The sequence below is a fragment of the Lagopus leucura genome, unplaced genomic scaffold (assembly GCF_019238085.1).
Source record: "Lagopus leucura isolate 7727_CA_CO unplaced genomic scaffold, USGS_WTPT01 Super-Scaffold_739, whole genome shotgun sequence".
In the NCBI taxonomy this organism is placed as follows: domain Eukaryota; kingdom Metazoa; phylum Chordata; class Aves; order Galliformes; family Phasianidae; genus Lagopus; species Lagopus leucura.
The window spans coordinates 14,513,134-14,529,967 of record NW_024962255.1 but is presented as its reverse complement, the minus strand read 5'-3'; the positions used below and the strand labels follow the sequence as shown (position 1 = coordinate 14,529,967).

The 16,834-nt window shown below is 37.5% G+C and overlaps 1 protein-coding gene across 2 annotated transcripts in view; it reads left to right on the top strand.

Annotated features, from left to right (window-relative positions):
- ADK (adenosine kinase) overlaps window positions 1-16,834 on the top strand; it is a 269,251-nt gene that overhangs the window by 227,872 nt on the left and 24,545 nt on the right. For both annotated transcript variants that reach the window (XM_042862700.1, XM_042862701.1), the window contains exon 9: window positions 3,731-3,845. In XM_042862700.1, coding sequence (XP_042718634.1) covers window positions 3,731-3,845 — 115 coding nt within the window. The remainder of the gene's footprint in view (window positions 1-3,730; window positions 3,846-16,834) is intronic.

The following is a 16,834-nucleotide window of genomic DNA, read 5'->3' as shown; positions in this document are numbered from 1 at the left end:
GGTAAAATGAAGAATTGGAGTAACTAGAGCAAAAATCAGGAGGATATTTGCTATAAAAGTAATGAGAAGTTGCTGTTACCTGAATCTGAATTACAGATGGAAATAGTTTTATTTTATTTAAAAAAAAAAAAGTTAAAAATCAATTCCTCAGAAATCTTTGTCACTGAAGAACAGTTGTGCCTTTTTTTTTTCTTAATATTATCTCCATTTCTGTCTTGCAGTTAATTCCACAGTTTATGTGACTAAATGCATCTCATAAATGTAGATTAAGTAAAATGAAATTAAAGGAGCAGATGTATCTGAGCTGCCACAGAAATAATTTTTCCTGTTAAAGATGATGCTTTTCCATGAAGTACATATTGGTTAGGGAACCAAATCAAAGAGTTTTGATACCCTAGGATAAATTTCAGTCTTAAAAGCAGTGAGATCCACTGCACAGGTCGACAGTTTTCAGTGGATTTATGCTTGTTCAGTTCATGGCTGTGATGGTCTTTTTTTATGACTGTTCACAGACAAGGCTCAGACCTGCCCAACCATCAGAATCAGACTCAAGTGTATTCTAAGATACGCACAAATATCCTGTGAATTTGTGGCACCTTGAAGTCCACGAACCTACTGTTCAGCCCTGTCTGTAGATGCAGGTTGTATTGAGTCAATACAGAGTAAATATTACTCATTATAGCTCTTTGACAATATTATGTACACGCTGAGCAGAAATAGGAGATGACAGCATTTCATACCGTTTGCCTGACAGCAAACTGAAGGACACAGTACTGCTGCAGTCCTAAGTTGTAAATATTCACCTGGTCTAAAATGTCACAGTTGTACCTTCAAAATATAACACAGTGACAAGGCAAAGATGTATACTGGAAAAGTTAAGTCTCCCCAACGTTAAAGTTCCAGCTCTTTCACTATATGAACTATTTTATTCTCTTCCTTTGAAAAATTTCAGTATAGAAAGTGATTTTGGCTAGGAGCACCAAGTTAATTCTCTTAGAAGATGGTATTAGTTACTTCAGAAGTCTGTGTAAGCAGACACAAGTCTCCAAACCAGCCTGTTTTGAAATTCGTACCTTTTGAAAAAATTCTTTCCACCAGATACCTTTCTTCTACTGTTACATGCCTATTACGTTTTTAATTCTTCCTAAAAGCACATATGCATTTATCTTTCTTTTACACTCTACTCTATTTCACCCTCTGCCATCGTTCTTCACTAGTATTTTTCCTTAGAGCCCTCTTTCCCTCATATAAATTCATCTTTGTTCTTCCTTAAACTGAAGGAATCATCTCTTGATCTTGTCATTTTTTCCCATTATAGCTTCCTTACTTTCCTTTTAAAATTTAAAGTGCATGTAAATACATTACGCAAATGTCTTCAAACTCTTTGATTTCTTTGCCTGCTTTGCTCCTCTGTAAATATGTTTAATAAAGTCATTAGGAGCTTCCTCCTCCTTAGTTAGCAAAAACTAACCTCCTCTCTCCTGTTTTTCTTGGTATCCGTGATTGCAGTTTTATTTCACGGACCTCTTAATTGTCAAGACCTCAAGTAGGTCAGAATGTAGGTGAGCCTTCAGAAGCTTACAAATTACCAAGTTGAAGGGCTGTAATTCTCCACTGATGCCCTATCCAACGGCTTGTGCCACCAGCTGATACCCTCTCCTCACAAATCTCCTCTTAAAAAGACATTTGAAAACAAAAGAACAGCAGTTGCAATTATTTTCTCTGGCATTTTAAGGGGCTTCTTGCCTTCTGAGAATTAGGGCTAAGGTGGCCTCTGTTTGCTCTCCATCTGCTGAGGGGTTCAAGGTTCCTCAGTCTTCTCCAACAGTAGAGGTTGCCTTTTGAAAGCTCATGATAAGAGTCTGAACAGGAGGATGAAATAACACAAATGTGTTAGTATAGTAACAGTACATGGAGATTAAAAGTGTGAGAGAATTCAAATAAGACTTAAAGAGAGCAGTAAGAAAGGGCAAATTATTATAGTACTTGACAAATGTGTATTAATCTATATGAGCTCACTAACTACCAGAGAGAAGAGAAATAAAAGAGAGGCTAGAACTATTGCAAAAGAGCTGGATAATTTTCACTTTAAAGGATATAGGCAAGTGCATAGCCCAGTCTTGTTCTCTGTCCACGGTAAAGGTGAAGTGCTGTCAATGGTGTGATCAACAAGATTGCTAAAAAGCAGCAAGTAACTGGGTGGTGTGTAGATTATAGTTCTTACACTGCTTAACTGAGCTGTTGATGAAAAACAAGTGCACTTGTGAAAATCAGCAGCCACAGTCAAAACTGCACATGCAGTACCTGGTTTTAAAAATAACACTATATGCTGATTTTGGAGGAATAAAATCTATTTATTAATACAAATTAATTGTAACTCTGGTAAATGACTTGATACCACTCTGGACAGCTTTATAAGTGAACTCTATTAATTATGTGATTCTGTTAAAATGAGTTGGGTTTCATAATGGAACAGAAGACCAAAAAATGCAGAAAGCGTAGTTATGCTTTCATATTATATTCAACACTAGGCCCTCACCAAGTCTGCTGCATTTCACTGTGGTTGCATGTACATAAGTGTACACATTGTGTGGTGTTATTTAACACACGTAGAAATAAAATGCAGCTCAATAGATAACACAGAGAATTATCTGTCTTAGTTTCATCCAAGATGGCAAGAAATAGGTTTATATATACACCAAACTTAATCTGTGGAACTTACTGACTTGAGATAAATTTGAGAACAAAACCGTCCGTAGATCATTATAAAAGGTTTTAATGTTTCTACTAATAACAGGAATACTTAGATTGAAAACTAAGTAAATTAGAAGTTGCAACGGTTGTGTTTCAAACCATACAGCAACTGAACTATGAGAATAGGAAGGATGATATTCTGGTGACAAGCTGTGCTACTGTTGGGTTTCTTGCATCAAGTAAAACATTTCAAACTTGTTGCTGCCAAAGGCTTTGGACGGATCTCTGGTTTGGTTCATTATGCTAAGTTCTCAGTTCCTAGCTAGATGTGCTATGGTGTACAAAGTCCCTTTAAAGCAAAGATTCTTTAATTTTTTGCAGCTTTTCCTCACTTCAGAAAATTGTAGGATGTTCTGTGCCCCACTGAGTGGCTCCCACCTTTTCGTTCCCTACATCTCAGTGATGCAGAGAGCTAGAGAGCACACAGCATGTCCACCTGGGCTCCACACCTTTGAAGGTGCTGCAGGGTGCGGTGGGTTTACATGTTGAGATCAATTGCTGTAGGGGATTTCAAGAAACAGTGTTTGTTATCCTTCTGAAATCAGAGGGATTATAGTACTAAAAAACTTGACTAGATTGAATGAAAATCAAGCTCAGAGTTTATCTGAAGTATTCTCTTGCAAATTTTATTTTTAATTTTATGGTAGGTTCCGTTAGAATCCAGTCTGCAGCAAAAAAACCTAAACCCACTAATTGCTTGTTAGGAAATGCTCTGTAATTCCTTTGTTAGCTTAGCAGTTTTGTAGCAATTGGAATAGCTGAACTATCATTATCAAGATTAAAAACAATGTTCTCATAGTACCACATAAACCCGTAGTAGAATGAAGTATTCTGTTTAAAAATCTTCCTCTACCAACAATGAAGTCTATTTTTCACTAGCCATAAGAAAATAAATATTTTGATCTGCTAATAAAGTTCCAATCTTTCACTGCTCTAATATGCTGGTTACAAGAATTTTCTTTCTCTCTGTTAATAGACTGAAGACATTAAAGAGATAGCCCGGAAGGCACAAGCCCTGCCAAAGGTGAACACTAAAAGGCAGCGAATTGTAATCTTTACCCAGGGGAAGGACGACACTGTAATGGCTACAGGTATATTTTTCATATCTTCGTTGTCGCTCAGTATATATTCCAGTTAAGCAAACAACAAATTCTGGTTTTACCTATTGCAACTGTTAAATGGTAGGCAGAGCATTCGCCTTTTGATGTGAGTGTTTCTCATCTCTGTTATGCTTCTCATTGTTTTAAGATTCTGAATTTGAGAAGTTAATATTTCACAAGAATGCCTGAGAATTTAGTTCTGAACATGTGAAGTACTTCTGTATAACACAGATCTAAAATATTGATCCAGTTGGTTTTGCTCAGATTTTATGACTTGAGATTTTATCTGTGTAGCCATCTTTGCTGCAAACAAGAACACACTATGCCTGCTGAGAACAGCTGTGCAACAGCATAGTATATTTAAACATTTGTGAAAAGGAGGAAGTGAAATCCAGTACTAAGTGAATTTCCAGGCTTTTTTGCTTTGAGCAGAAAACTCACTTCAAGCTTTTCTCAGCTGTCTGCTCTTCTATTCTCAAAGGAATATGTGAGAAAAAGGTGTTCTAGCAGGGATACAAGTAGTTTTTGCTGTCAAAATTGATGATGTACGACACACAGATTTAAGCATTATAAACACGACTGCCTACCTTTTGACAGTCTCTTTAATTTTGTCCACCTATGCTTCTAGACTAAATAAAGCTATTAAAAACATGTGCTGTGGTGAGCCACTGTAGTCATTCATTCCTGCACAAGGTAAGTTATTAGTCAAGGTTGAATTCCTCCTTTGGAAATCAAGTGAAGTTGAGGAAGCTTTTCACCTGAGGGACCAGTGCTTACTCATACAATATTTGCCTCAAAATCAGAACTTGCTTCAGCCTGTGGCTGCAAGGCTAGGCACTAAGTAGGTATGTCACTGGTGTATAGATCATTCTCAGCAGCAGTTAGAGTGATTTCTCCGATAGTTTGCTCCTTCCTGTATTTTGTTGGCTACAAACTGATTTAAAGGCAATAGAAAGCAGTCACTGAGAGTTGTATGTGTATCTCGCTGAATAATGATGAAAGCATTGCTTCCAGAATGTTACTGCATTATGTGAATGGCCCATATGGAGGCACTCCACTGGAGTATTGTACAGTTGGCTGAAAAATAGCAGTGTAAAAATGTTTTTATACATGAGATAGTAATAGTGGTAGTAAACCTAAATCTTACATGTAACCCTCCTGTGCTCTTATTTAATTTTCACTATGTACTTATTTTATTCTTCAAACTGGAGTTGTTAACAAATCCATTAATCCATTCTTTGATATTTTTACAACTGGGGGCTTATTTGAGGAATGACACTTGCTAATCTTAGCTGTTTGTTTGCTATTAAGTGAACTTAAATTAGAGAATGCACTTTATATGCATGATAAATGCAAGATGGATAGGGAGTGTATGCAATGGTGTCAGCTACAAAAGCAAACATGATAAATGTTAAGGCAGTTTTGAGCCGTGGGATAAGCTATTTGGTGCACGAGCATAGCTGAATCTCTTTGCTATGTTGTTATTCATGGCAGCCAAATAAATGTCAATAATAAAAGAGAATTAAAGATTTTCATTTCCCAGAGGCAGTCCTCTAATACAGCTTGATCTTTCATTTCATTTGTAATTCGTTCTCATGTCAGGATGCAATCATTTGCCAGGCTCTGTGTGTCATGTTAAGTCATTTAATAATGATTAAGAACATAAAAATGTTTGGCCTGTGGGGCAATTCTCAAAAGAGATACCGATTTGTTATTGTTTTCCCCCTTCTTCCATCCTTTGGTATGGATCATCTTTTTCCCACCTCTTCACATTAAAATAATAATGAAAGGAGGAAAATGTGTCCCTTAATTTAGCATATGATGATACCACACAATGGCACGGAGTACTATTAACGCTTAATTCAGCACCAATTAGGTCTTGTTGTGCTTTCCTTCAGTGGAAAGTGTAAAATTTTTCTAAATGATCTTTGAAAGTCTTGCTGTATTTCAGAGTAGTTGCCAGTATAAAATTCATTTCCCCTTTCTAATACACAGGGTAAGAGTAAGTTTTTGAAAGTGTCTGCCTTCACTGTTGCCCTAGGAGTAGAAGCAGGTGCCTTGGACTGGTCTGTTCTATGAAGAAACACAATAAACAGTGTCTTACCTATCTCAGCCTAGGCATTATACAGTGAGAAAGACAGCACAGTAAGAGCATCCCTACCAGACATCTATTTCCTCAGTTAAATACAGCCTCTGCCTACTGTCCTGTACAAGGCTGCCATGGGGCTAAGATGAGAAAGACTGGATTACAAGAGTAGGAGCGCACCTCTTTGGTGGGTTACATACAAGTTGAGTGATAACCAGAGAATGGAAATAATGAGGGGATCCACTTCAGTGCAGCTTTGGTTGGAAGGAGAGGAAATGAGGCAGATAAAAAGGATTATTGCAGGTTCCCAGAAAACAGAAGTATCAGTAAGTACTTGAGGAGTAGAGCATAGAGCAGGAAGGTACAGATCATTACCAAAATAAAAGAAAGGTTGACCAAGAATTTCAGAGCATCGAATCTGATAGACTGAGACAGCTAAAAAGCCTGCTTCCTTCAGGGATCTGTCCTAGCCCTAAAGCAAGGTTGTTGAATCAGTATGTGAATTGCTGCTGATCACCCACCATTGTTTTAATGCCCACCAAAATCATTGGTGGCTCACCTCTAGAAGACCATGAACTGTGGCTGCTCAGGCACTGATTGACAAGCAACTAAGAGGCCCACACAGCTGGAGCAGATTGTGAAAATGGTAGGAAGTAACTGCATCAGCCATCTCAGTCCAAGCCATTCCCATTTATCAGTCCAAATTCCTAATCTGTCTGAATTATTTGTTTTTTTCAGAGAAAAAATGTCTCTATCATGGAGCACATTGGGTTTTTCTGCTGTCTGTTCTTATCTCCTCCATCACAGTACTCCAGCCTCAAGGCTCCTTCCCTCTCCCCTTCCTTCCTGTTCTCTGTCAGTAGGAATAATTGCAAGAAAAAGGCAATCTCATATTCAAACTGAGTGTGATCAGTATGTTTTATAGGGAAGGAAAGGAGTGTTTGGGATTGGCACACAGACACTGTGGTAGATTAAATGTTGACTAAATTAACTGTCAGCTTCTAACAAGGCTTCTCAGAGCATGCGATCAATGCCTAAAGTTCTCCTGTTCGTGCCATTCAGATGCATTTTCCTCTGACGTCAAAGTTTATTTTTCTACTGAAAAATTTAAAGACATTGGAGCTTCTCAATGACTGTAAGAACTACAAGATGACACAAATGCTATAACTGTCTCTAACGTCTGTCCCCAATGGCTGAATTTCAACAAAACTCTCCTGAAAAAAAAGTAACCTGAGAGGTACACCTCTGATGAAGCCTTGCAGTAAGAGGACTATGGCTTGGGAAAGATAGTAGCAAATGAAAATAGCATCAATGAACTTGCTTACTGAGGAAAGTTTGTTTGAGGAATAATATTGGTTAACGTCTTGTGTGGATGCCTTTTGGCCATAGAGGGAATTGCTTGGCTGTTGGACCCACTACCACAACCTGGCTCCATCCACTCTGAATTTGACTCCAGGTTCCTGAGTTTGCGGGATACATTCATTTCATTTTTCAACACTCTCTTCTGTAACCAAAGAAAATATATAGGCAAGGAAGGAAGGGAAGGGCTGATGAACATCTCCAGTCTCCTGATTTCAGCAGCTGGGGCTTTTCATAAACACACCAAAAATCACAAACTCTGACGTTATATGTCACATCTATTTGTGTGCTATATCATTTGTCAGAATCAACTGCTCTGAAAACTATCCATTTTTACAGAGTTGCTCATAACGTTTTTAAACAAATTACTTTAAGTCTGATACATTCTGTGACTAGTCTTCGCCCAAAGGGAAATCTTTGGAAAGTCTGAGCAAAATCAGTTTGACAATGGAGAATCAATTTAATAGTGAAATATTTGCATAATTCAAAAACAGCTGAAGCTACAAACTTTAAACTTAGCTAGTTTTATAGCTTTAATAGAGGAAAGAAAAACAGTCCAAATGTAAAGAAAATCACTTCAGCATTTTTCAAGTTATGAATGATGAAATCTGGCATGTTCAGACCTGAACATAGAATGTTCAGGTTTTTCCTCCCCAGTGTTTGCAAGACCACCTCTGTTAAGGGCACATTTGTAATAGGCTCATTTGTTAGAAAATGGCAGTAGTAAGTAAATGAATTTTTAAGGATTTGAACATTAAAACCATCAGAGTTAGGGTTTACTGAGTTAATGACACTGCTTACATCTTCTTCAGTTTGTCGATGGATGGCATGAGAGTGTTTCAGGAAATGTACTGGCTTTGAAATACAATGTGGTAGAATGAGAAGGGTCTCCCTTAATAATCCTGAAATGCACCTAACATAAAGTATACACTGAAGTCGTTTGGGGAACTTCTACTTGTTATTACTGCATGTTATTTAATCAGTTCCATAAATTACACAGCATATGCTATATGGCCAGATTAATATGGAACAACAAAGCTTGCAATGTTACCAAATTTTAGAGCCCACTACCAAGCTTTTGATGTTAGAATAATATTAGGTATTTGCTCTCTGTTATCTGAAACAGGGTATTGAGCTAAATGGATTTTGGTGTAAGTCAGTACAGCCGTTCTCAAAGTGATGTATGTACATACATTCACAATTAAGAGTTTCTATGCATTTGAATAGAACCAAAACCTGGTCTAAATGAATATAGCAACAGAAGAATGGAGAGTCTGTATTTACGAATGAGGAAACTTCTTGGATGTTAAAATCATTTAAAAGGAGAGTTTTTAAACTGATGTTTAAGCATATAACAGTCTAAACAGAGGTCAGTAGTTCTTTTTTGTCAGGTTGTGCTGCAATCATAGACTACCATGTTACCTTATCTATAAAACGAAGAAGTATTTATTACTATTGACACTGCTGACATTTTACGGTGGGTCTGTTTGCAGCTCCTCTTTCTGTAAATTACTCTGGATTGTTTGTTTGCAAGAAGCAAGAAAAAGTACTTTTCCCTTAGGTCTCCTAGCTTTCATTCTCAGCTTTCCAGACAGGAAAGATCTTGACTCGCTCTTTTTATCAGACAGCCTTGCACAAACAAAAAGTCACGTCTTGGATGTGCAGTTGGGTTATATTACAATGCATTCTCTTTTTCACGTGATTTCATAGCTTTACTATCCCCTCTCCTGTCATATTCACAAATGTAAAGTAAAATTTAAATACTAAAAATGGATTTAAGAAAAAAGGAAATTTTGGTCTGCTAGTCACACAACAAAGAAGCCAAAAGCCCAACAGAATTATTTTTAGTTTAGTTGTGACTTAGGAGGCACAAAACCTAAATTAATAATGAACCTTTGTTGATAGGGATTAATGAATAGCAAATCTGGTAATACCTTCTGTAACTGAGACCACTCATGATTTCATGCTGTGTGGGAGAGGAGATCTGAGCATTTTATTAGACAGCTGAAACACATTATTAAAACCTACATTCCTGGACACCTGTATCTTAACTGGAATTAAAGGTCAATAATTTCACCTCAGAGAATGCATATATCTGTATAACTCTAGGCATATAAGTAAACATATATTTATATGTGTAAGTAATGTGCATGTGTGTTTTCAGTAATTTCGTATCAATTTAAAGAAAAGAGTATCTTTTTCAGTCTAATGTAATAACATGTCACTTTGGCCCAGCAATTAAGAGTAAAGTCAGGAAATTCCCATTTCTTGCTTAATCACTAGCAACAAGGAATTTTCAAGGCAAAACTTCACCTTTCATTAAATGTAGCCTGAATCTCAGGTGCTACAATTAATTTACATTCTGGCATTCCAACGAAAAGTTGCTTCTTTCAGCTATGAAAAATATGTTTGCTGGCAATAAATAGGGGTCCATATCCCACCCCTTAGGACTTGTCAATATTTCCTCTGACACAGAAGAATTCGTTTCTCAAATACAGATATGTAGACCTAGGAAGTCAATTTTTGTACCGTAAGCCTAAAAGGAATTCTTGGAGATGTAACTGTTAATACACTGCTCCACTGGTGGTGTAACAGGAATTTATGTGATGCTGGCGAAGCAATGTGGAGTGGAAAAGAGGAGCAACACTGGGTCAGTCCAAAGGTCCATCTAACCTAATGTCTGCATGTGTAGTAGTGGGTGCTTGTAAAAACTGTTTGGATTCAGCCACTTAAGAGCATTATTGGCTATCTCCCTCTTCTTGTATTGCAATGAGCAGTCAGTAATCATTCCAAATACAACAAACTCCAGGGAACCCTTACTTGTTTCTCCTTCATCAGTCTTTTCTTCCAGACTCTCTTCCTATTTTGTTTGCTTGTTCTGTAATTGTGACAACCCTGCTACCCTTCCCTACATCTTTTCTCAATTCTGCTATACCCTTATGAGGGAGTCACTAGAATGTTCAACATGAATGAGAAGTTTACAAAGTGATGTGATTTTTTTTCTCTCCTTTGTTCTTCATTCCTCATAATAGTTCCTCACATTTTATTTGCTCTTCTGGCTGTCATTTTCATGTTGTAACTTCTTTTTCTTTATAGTATGGTAAGAGGTGGTTTAGAACCCATCACTGTGAATTTAAAAGTGGATTTTTTCTTCATGAGTGAACCATTTTAATAAAGATTGACAAATGATTTTATAGTATAGGATGCTTTTGCAATCCTTCAAACTCAACTTTTGGTTTTACTACCCTAAATGAGTTTAAACCAAGATGACGTTCAGGATACCGAAGAGCTCTTCTTGGAAGCACTACACATAGCTGAAGATGCTATCTGTAGCAGGCAGGCACAATTAACATCAAAACAGGCCTTGTATGGGTACTAGTGAATACTGGTGCCAGCGTGGGTACATAGAGCTCAGGAACTGCAGTAGGAAACAAGGCTGGAGGACACTATGGTACCTGCAAACCATACTGGATTCAATTAATGCAGAGCCTCACTCCAGGTCGTGTTTTATTTCTATTTTCCATCTGGCAATGAAGTCTGCAGTTCTCAGGCTGGAAGGAAAGTTACTTCAGCATCAGCTGAAGTATGTATATATGTATATATGTGTATATGTGTGTGTATATATATATATATAGTAGAATTATGTCTGCTAATCAAAGAGCAAAGGATAAAGAGACAAGTCTATGAGTATATTATCAAAAAATAAATGGTCTTTTTGGCATCTTACATTTTGGAAACCAACAGTTATATTATAGAATTATGCTAAAAGAATAGTGAGACTGCAGAATCAGTCATTCAGCACATAGGAAGCTCTAGAACTAATGACAGCCTTCCAAATTGAGTTTATGCTGCTTGGTGGACATGTTATAGATACAACTTTGTTGAGGTTATCCCCTATTTTCTGAAAATGACACCTCGCTGAGCACCAAGTGTAAAGTTCTGATGACTTCTTTTCAGCCACTGTTTTTGCAGCTATAATGTTAAGAAAGTCTAAACTGTAGTATCACCTTTCATGTAGAGCAATCATTCTGTAAACTTTTCAAGTTCAACTTTGTTTCAAGTTCAGAATTCTCCTTTTCTGTACACACGTTCTGTGTTGCCGCAATATCCTGTGTTGTATGCTACCCATTTCTCCTTTAAAACATATGGTTCCATGAACTGAAATCTGAAACACGTGGCTTAAAGGGTTGCAGTGCATAGGCTTCTCCCCTTCTGACAGTTGGGTTGAAATTGTACTCACAGAGCAGCTATTTTATGTAATCAGTCAACAAGTAAGTTTTTTTGCCACGCATTCAACTGTCAGTAGTTGTTAAGAAATATCTTTTCTCTTTACCTTGATTTGGTGTGATTATTTTTCTCATGCTAAGAAATTAAATGTATACCTTGTTCAGCAGGTTTCGTAATAGATCAATAATTTGTTGGCTTAACTTTTTTTTTTTTCCTGTGGAAACATGGGAAGATCAATGTCTATAGTGCCCTAGGTCATGATCAATACTTTTAATAAAACTTCCTTTTCCTTTTTTTTATTTTTTTTTTACCTTTGTACAGTTTCGCCTTTATTAATGAGCCCTTCCTTTAGTTTCAGACCATTAATGGTTTTCAGATAATGTCATACTGCCCAAGGTCAAGGCCAGTTTGAACTTACAACTCTACTTATCAGTGATTAAATCTATTGCATGGGCTTAGATGTGTTAGGAGACATAAGAGTTCGAAGCACTGCTTTGTAGGGATTCTAAAGAAAACAAAGCCTCAACCTTTTGGGAGGACTACACATCAAAGCTATTCTCATTTCCTTCGTAAACAAATAACAGTTGTCTTATTTATGGATCTCAGGTAACATCACAGGTAACTGCTATAGCCTTGACTGCTTCTCAATTAGTTATGAAATGCTCCATTTTGAGTTTTATAACATTAAACTGCTCATTTTGCAACAGGAATTTGAAATGAGATAGCCTATCTTTCGCTGAAAATACAAATGGGAAGCTAGTAACTTATCAAAGTATGTCTTATCAGCTGGTGTGCTTGCAGAGAATATGATACTATTGTCTCTGAGGCTCAGCCTGGTGTCTTCTGAAAACAATGGAAAGATCTCATTAACTTCATTGGGTATTGATTATGGCCATGGAGAACTTGAAATGCTCATGAATATAAATAGTTTATACATAAGCACATGTCTTTTTGTGTGCTGTACCTTGTCTGCAATGTCTTGATTCAATTTTTGTAGTCTACCTAGAGGTTATACAAAAAAAAAGAACTGTACGTATGCTGAGAGATTTTATGACACATCTTACCTTAAGGTGCCTTCTTTGCTGTCTGTTACAAATAAGGCGCATAAAAAACTGGACCCTTTGACCACTGGCAGCTAGACAGGGTATCTTCTGTGGAAGATCTTTTTTTCTATTGTTTTGGCAGTTTTCGCCTTTATTTTTTTGTTAGGCAGCAGTTCACTTCACAGTAAATCATCACAGAGGAGTTTCAACAGCATAATCTCCACTCAGAAGGTGCCCTACAGACTCTGATAGCCTATCATCTTTAATTTAGAGATTTTATTTCCCATCTTGTGATTACAGTTGAATGAACATTGTAGAAAAGTTTAGATTGTAGCTATCCATGGCATGCTTTTGCCTTAAATGATGGAACTTAGGTTTTCAAGGCTCTAATCTTCACCAGCTCAAATAGTCACTATAAAATAATTGCATAGAGTGGAAGGAGAGTAAAATATGGGTATGTATGGTGACCCTGGAAGGAAATTAACTGTAGGAACTGACCCTTCAATTAGAAGTTTCTCTGCTGTAGCATTCAGTCTCAGGCAATAGAAGTTGTGGTAAATAGATGGCTGAGTAAAAGACAAGTTCTTATATCCGGAGAGATAGAGTAGAGATGCTGGCTAGTGGGAAAAGTGGACAAAGAGGAGGGCTCATGGAGTCCTGCTTCACCTGACTTTGGGGATTTAGGATACAATTTGTGCAAGGCAGCAAAACATTTAGAACTAACACTGGAGCCAGGAAGAGCATGAGTACATTGGAATTCATCAAAATGGTTAATTGTATGCAGGTGGAATTGTGAGGTTTTATGATCAGTTTGGCTCAATGATTTCCACAGTAAGTTTTATAGGTAAAACAAAGTGGGAATGATTTAAACCCCATTGTGAAAAGTAAAATGTTACTCATTGTGTACCATACCGGTGACCTGGCCTTGACACAACTGAGCGTAACACGGGTTATGATGTGGCAGTTTAGACATAAGCCTTCAATGCCACAAAAATAAATTTTACGTAGTTGATCCTATTTAAATCAAAGCAGGCTTCAGCTTACTTCCACTTTGTTTTGTTTATTATGAGTACAGAAAGCCAGTAAAATAAGCAGACCTGACTTAAAGCACATACAGACAGCAGATTCAGTAAATATAGCAAACTTGAATGATTTTTATATTATTAGGTTTTGGCTTTACCTACCAAATGACTTAATAATAATATTTCTTTAAAAAGAATACAGACACTTGTCAGAAACTGGATTTGGAGTTTGGAAGGTGACTCCCCGTGATTTTATTTGCTGTGCTCTGCTACCCTGAGCCCACCCGGCCCCTTGTAATCCATCCTGATTCCTGCAGTCAAAACTAAATCAGAGAGGAGTCCGTGGAACCAAATATTTATATCCCTTGTAATCTGACACTGTGATATTGTACTGGGAACCTGAAAAGATGCCAGACCATGCTTTGTGGCTAACAGCAATTGATCATGAATGAAACTGCAGAACTCGATTCCAAATTGTTGGCTTTCTAAATTTGATAATAAGTACATTTCCTGATAGAATATAAAAGTGCAATAAAGTGTGCATGCCCTCTTTTTCCTCCTCATCCGTCCAATTGCAGAGTGCTCTTTCTTCAGTATATTGTCAGTGCTGACAAGTGAATAAGAATTTGAGGAGCAGTTGGCTACCAAGTGATGGCAAATTTTAAGGTTATGCAAATTGTGCCAGTACAGCCCAGCTTGTTTCAGACCTCTTTTCTCTATTATCATATCAATTGAGTCAGCTCATAGTAGACAAAGCAAGGTTATGGGAACCACCTAGAGCATCATGCACCATTAAACATCAATGCAGCATACATGAACATCTGCAACAACGATCTTATTAACAGAGGGCATAACGGAAGGCAATAAACAGCTTTCTTAGTCACTTAATTGTAAAAAATTTAATAACCTAATACTTGCATTATTTATCAATAGCAAGTTGGCCCAAAATTATGCAGTTGTGGTGAATTAGATTGTACTGCCTATTGCACACTGTGAATTACCACAGAAATATGAGAATTCATCTGAGAGCAGTTAACACTGTAGTTAGTAGAGCACTAATACAATTTTCTTTCACCTCTGGCACATGATGGGATATAGGTGTCTGCCTTTTGTAGTGTCATTTTTGTATTAGGCTAAAAATAAATATGAAAAACCTAAAAATCATTTTTTAATTTCCTGCTCATCTTGACATATGAAACATTTGAAAAAATCAAGCTTGATTTGAAAGGTAGAACACAGAAATTATGAAGTGACCTTTGTGTGCTCACTCCAAACAGATGATTAGTGAAACAAAGCATAGCATGTTAGATGTTCATACTGCAAATGCATGTCGGCTCCTGGGCAGCCACTGCACTGAGCTAGATGTGAGCACGTGGAGCTGTGGCATCCAGTGGCCTAGGAAGTGAGTACAGAAATTAAAATAAGTTAGAATTTGAAGGTAAAGACAAATGAGATTCAGTTCTTCAGGGTCAGGTTAGGGCTGGCCACAGGGAGAGAGGCTGGGCAGGGCAGGCAGGAGGTGGGCACTGCAAGAGGACAGCACTACTTCTCTGAATGCAGTCTGCACGTGCAGAACGTAGGGGCATCCATCAGTGGGAGATGGTTTCTGCAGCTGATTTGGTGGAGATGACTCCTTCATTTAGGGCCAAATTTCTTTTCTAGGATTGCGTAACTTCCATTAAAGTTAGTGGTGTTGCTCTGTTTTTTGGTGGTGTTTTTAAGAGCAGCATATTCCCCCATTGAGATTAGAACAAATCTCAGCCTACACTGCAGTGGCATCTCATAACGGAAGTAAACCCTGCAAAGCCTGAAAAAATTCATTTAGTAAGCAAGTTCCATTCTTCAAAACTAAATAAGTAGCCTAGGGAGATCTTAATTAAAGGCAATAGAGAATTTAGAAATACAGCATGAGAAATAAAAAAAAAGCTTGGAAAAAATTCTCGATCTGAGCTCTGAGTTAAAGGGCTGAAAAATTAAATTTTCTACATGTTATTTGAGTATTTAAAAGCAATTTAAATTTCTAAAATTTCTGTGACATATCTACCTCAGCGATGTCCAGCTGGCATCTAGTTCATTAAAGAAAAAAAAAGAAAAGGAGAAATATGTTTATACATTAGCTTATTTATAGTAATGTTTCTAAGGAAGACTCTCTTTCACTTTGATGGACTGATTCTATTTATGAAACTAAATATAAATTCACCCAGAAGAAAAAGCTCCTTCAGAACTGCTCTGTGGTGACCTAATGCTCACTCCTTCTCTTTTCAGTCTTACTGATGCTCAAGTAAAAGAGAAATGCCTTGGGCCCATTTCTGCCTCCACTGACGACCCGTGCTTCTCAGATTATCATGTAGCATAAACAAAGCTGTCATGTAACATGGCATTTATTTAAATGATGTGATTTCTGTGTTCACCACTGTGAAACTGAGGTATCGCTAAGAAAGCTTGCAAGTTTTGACAGGTGTGTTTGCTGCATTAGGGCAATATGCTTAATGTGTGAGTAATGTAAGGCATAATGCAGCAATTGTCTTGCTCAAAACCAGATTATAATGTGTTTTTCTTCTTTTTGTTTTGGCCAATGCCCTGATAAGTTTTGGGCTGAGATTGCTTTGACCAGATAACAGATAGATATTTGTATAAGAATTCTCCCACAGGGGTGTTTGGACGGCCCAGCTGTGCAGTGGTTTCATATCTACCTCTGGAATGGCATGGAATGGAGGACAGTCATTGTGCATTCTTGCTAGTGTGTGGGTCAGGGCAAACAGTACCTGCAATGCACGGTCTGCTTTCCTAACTGAAAAGTACTTCATTTTTGCACAGCCCAAGCAGACAAGTTTCGGAAGGTTTAAGAACTCCTGTGAGCTAGAACATGGGTCACGTAACTTGGGCGTACGTATGTGAGGTATTCTTTGCATTAGACATTGAAAATTGAAATTCCAGCCATCATTTGCATTTCCCGAGTTTCCTGTTATTGGATAGAAGTAGAGATTTGTTTGTATCCCAATTGCCATATATGGCTCAAAAAGTAGTAGTATTTGGGGTTGGGGTTAGGTTAGTATTCTTACTTACAATGATGAAGAATTATGTGTATTGATCAAACCAAATCATGTGGGTCTTGCAGGTCAGGAACAGAGCTCTATGTTTGGTGGTATCCAAGGCCAGCATGTTTTTATGCCAAGCTGTACTTTACTGGGGCATTAGCCTCATCGCTCCTTTCATTTATTGTAACCCATCTCTTCTTTCTTC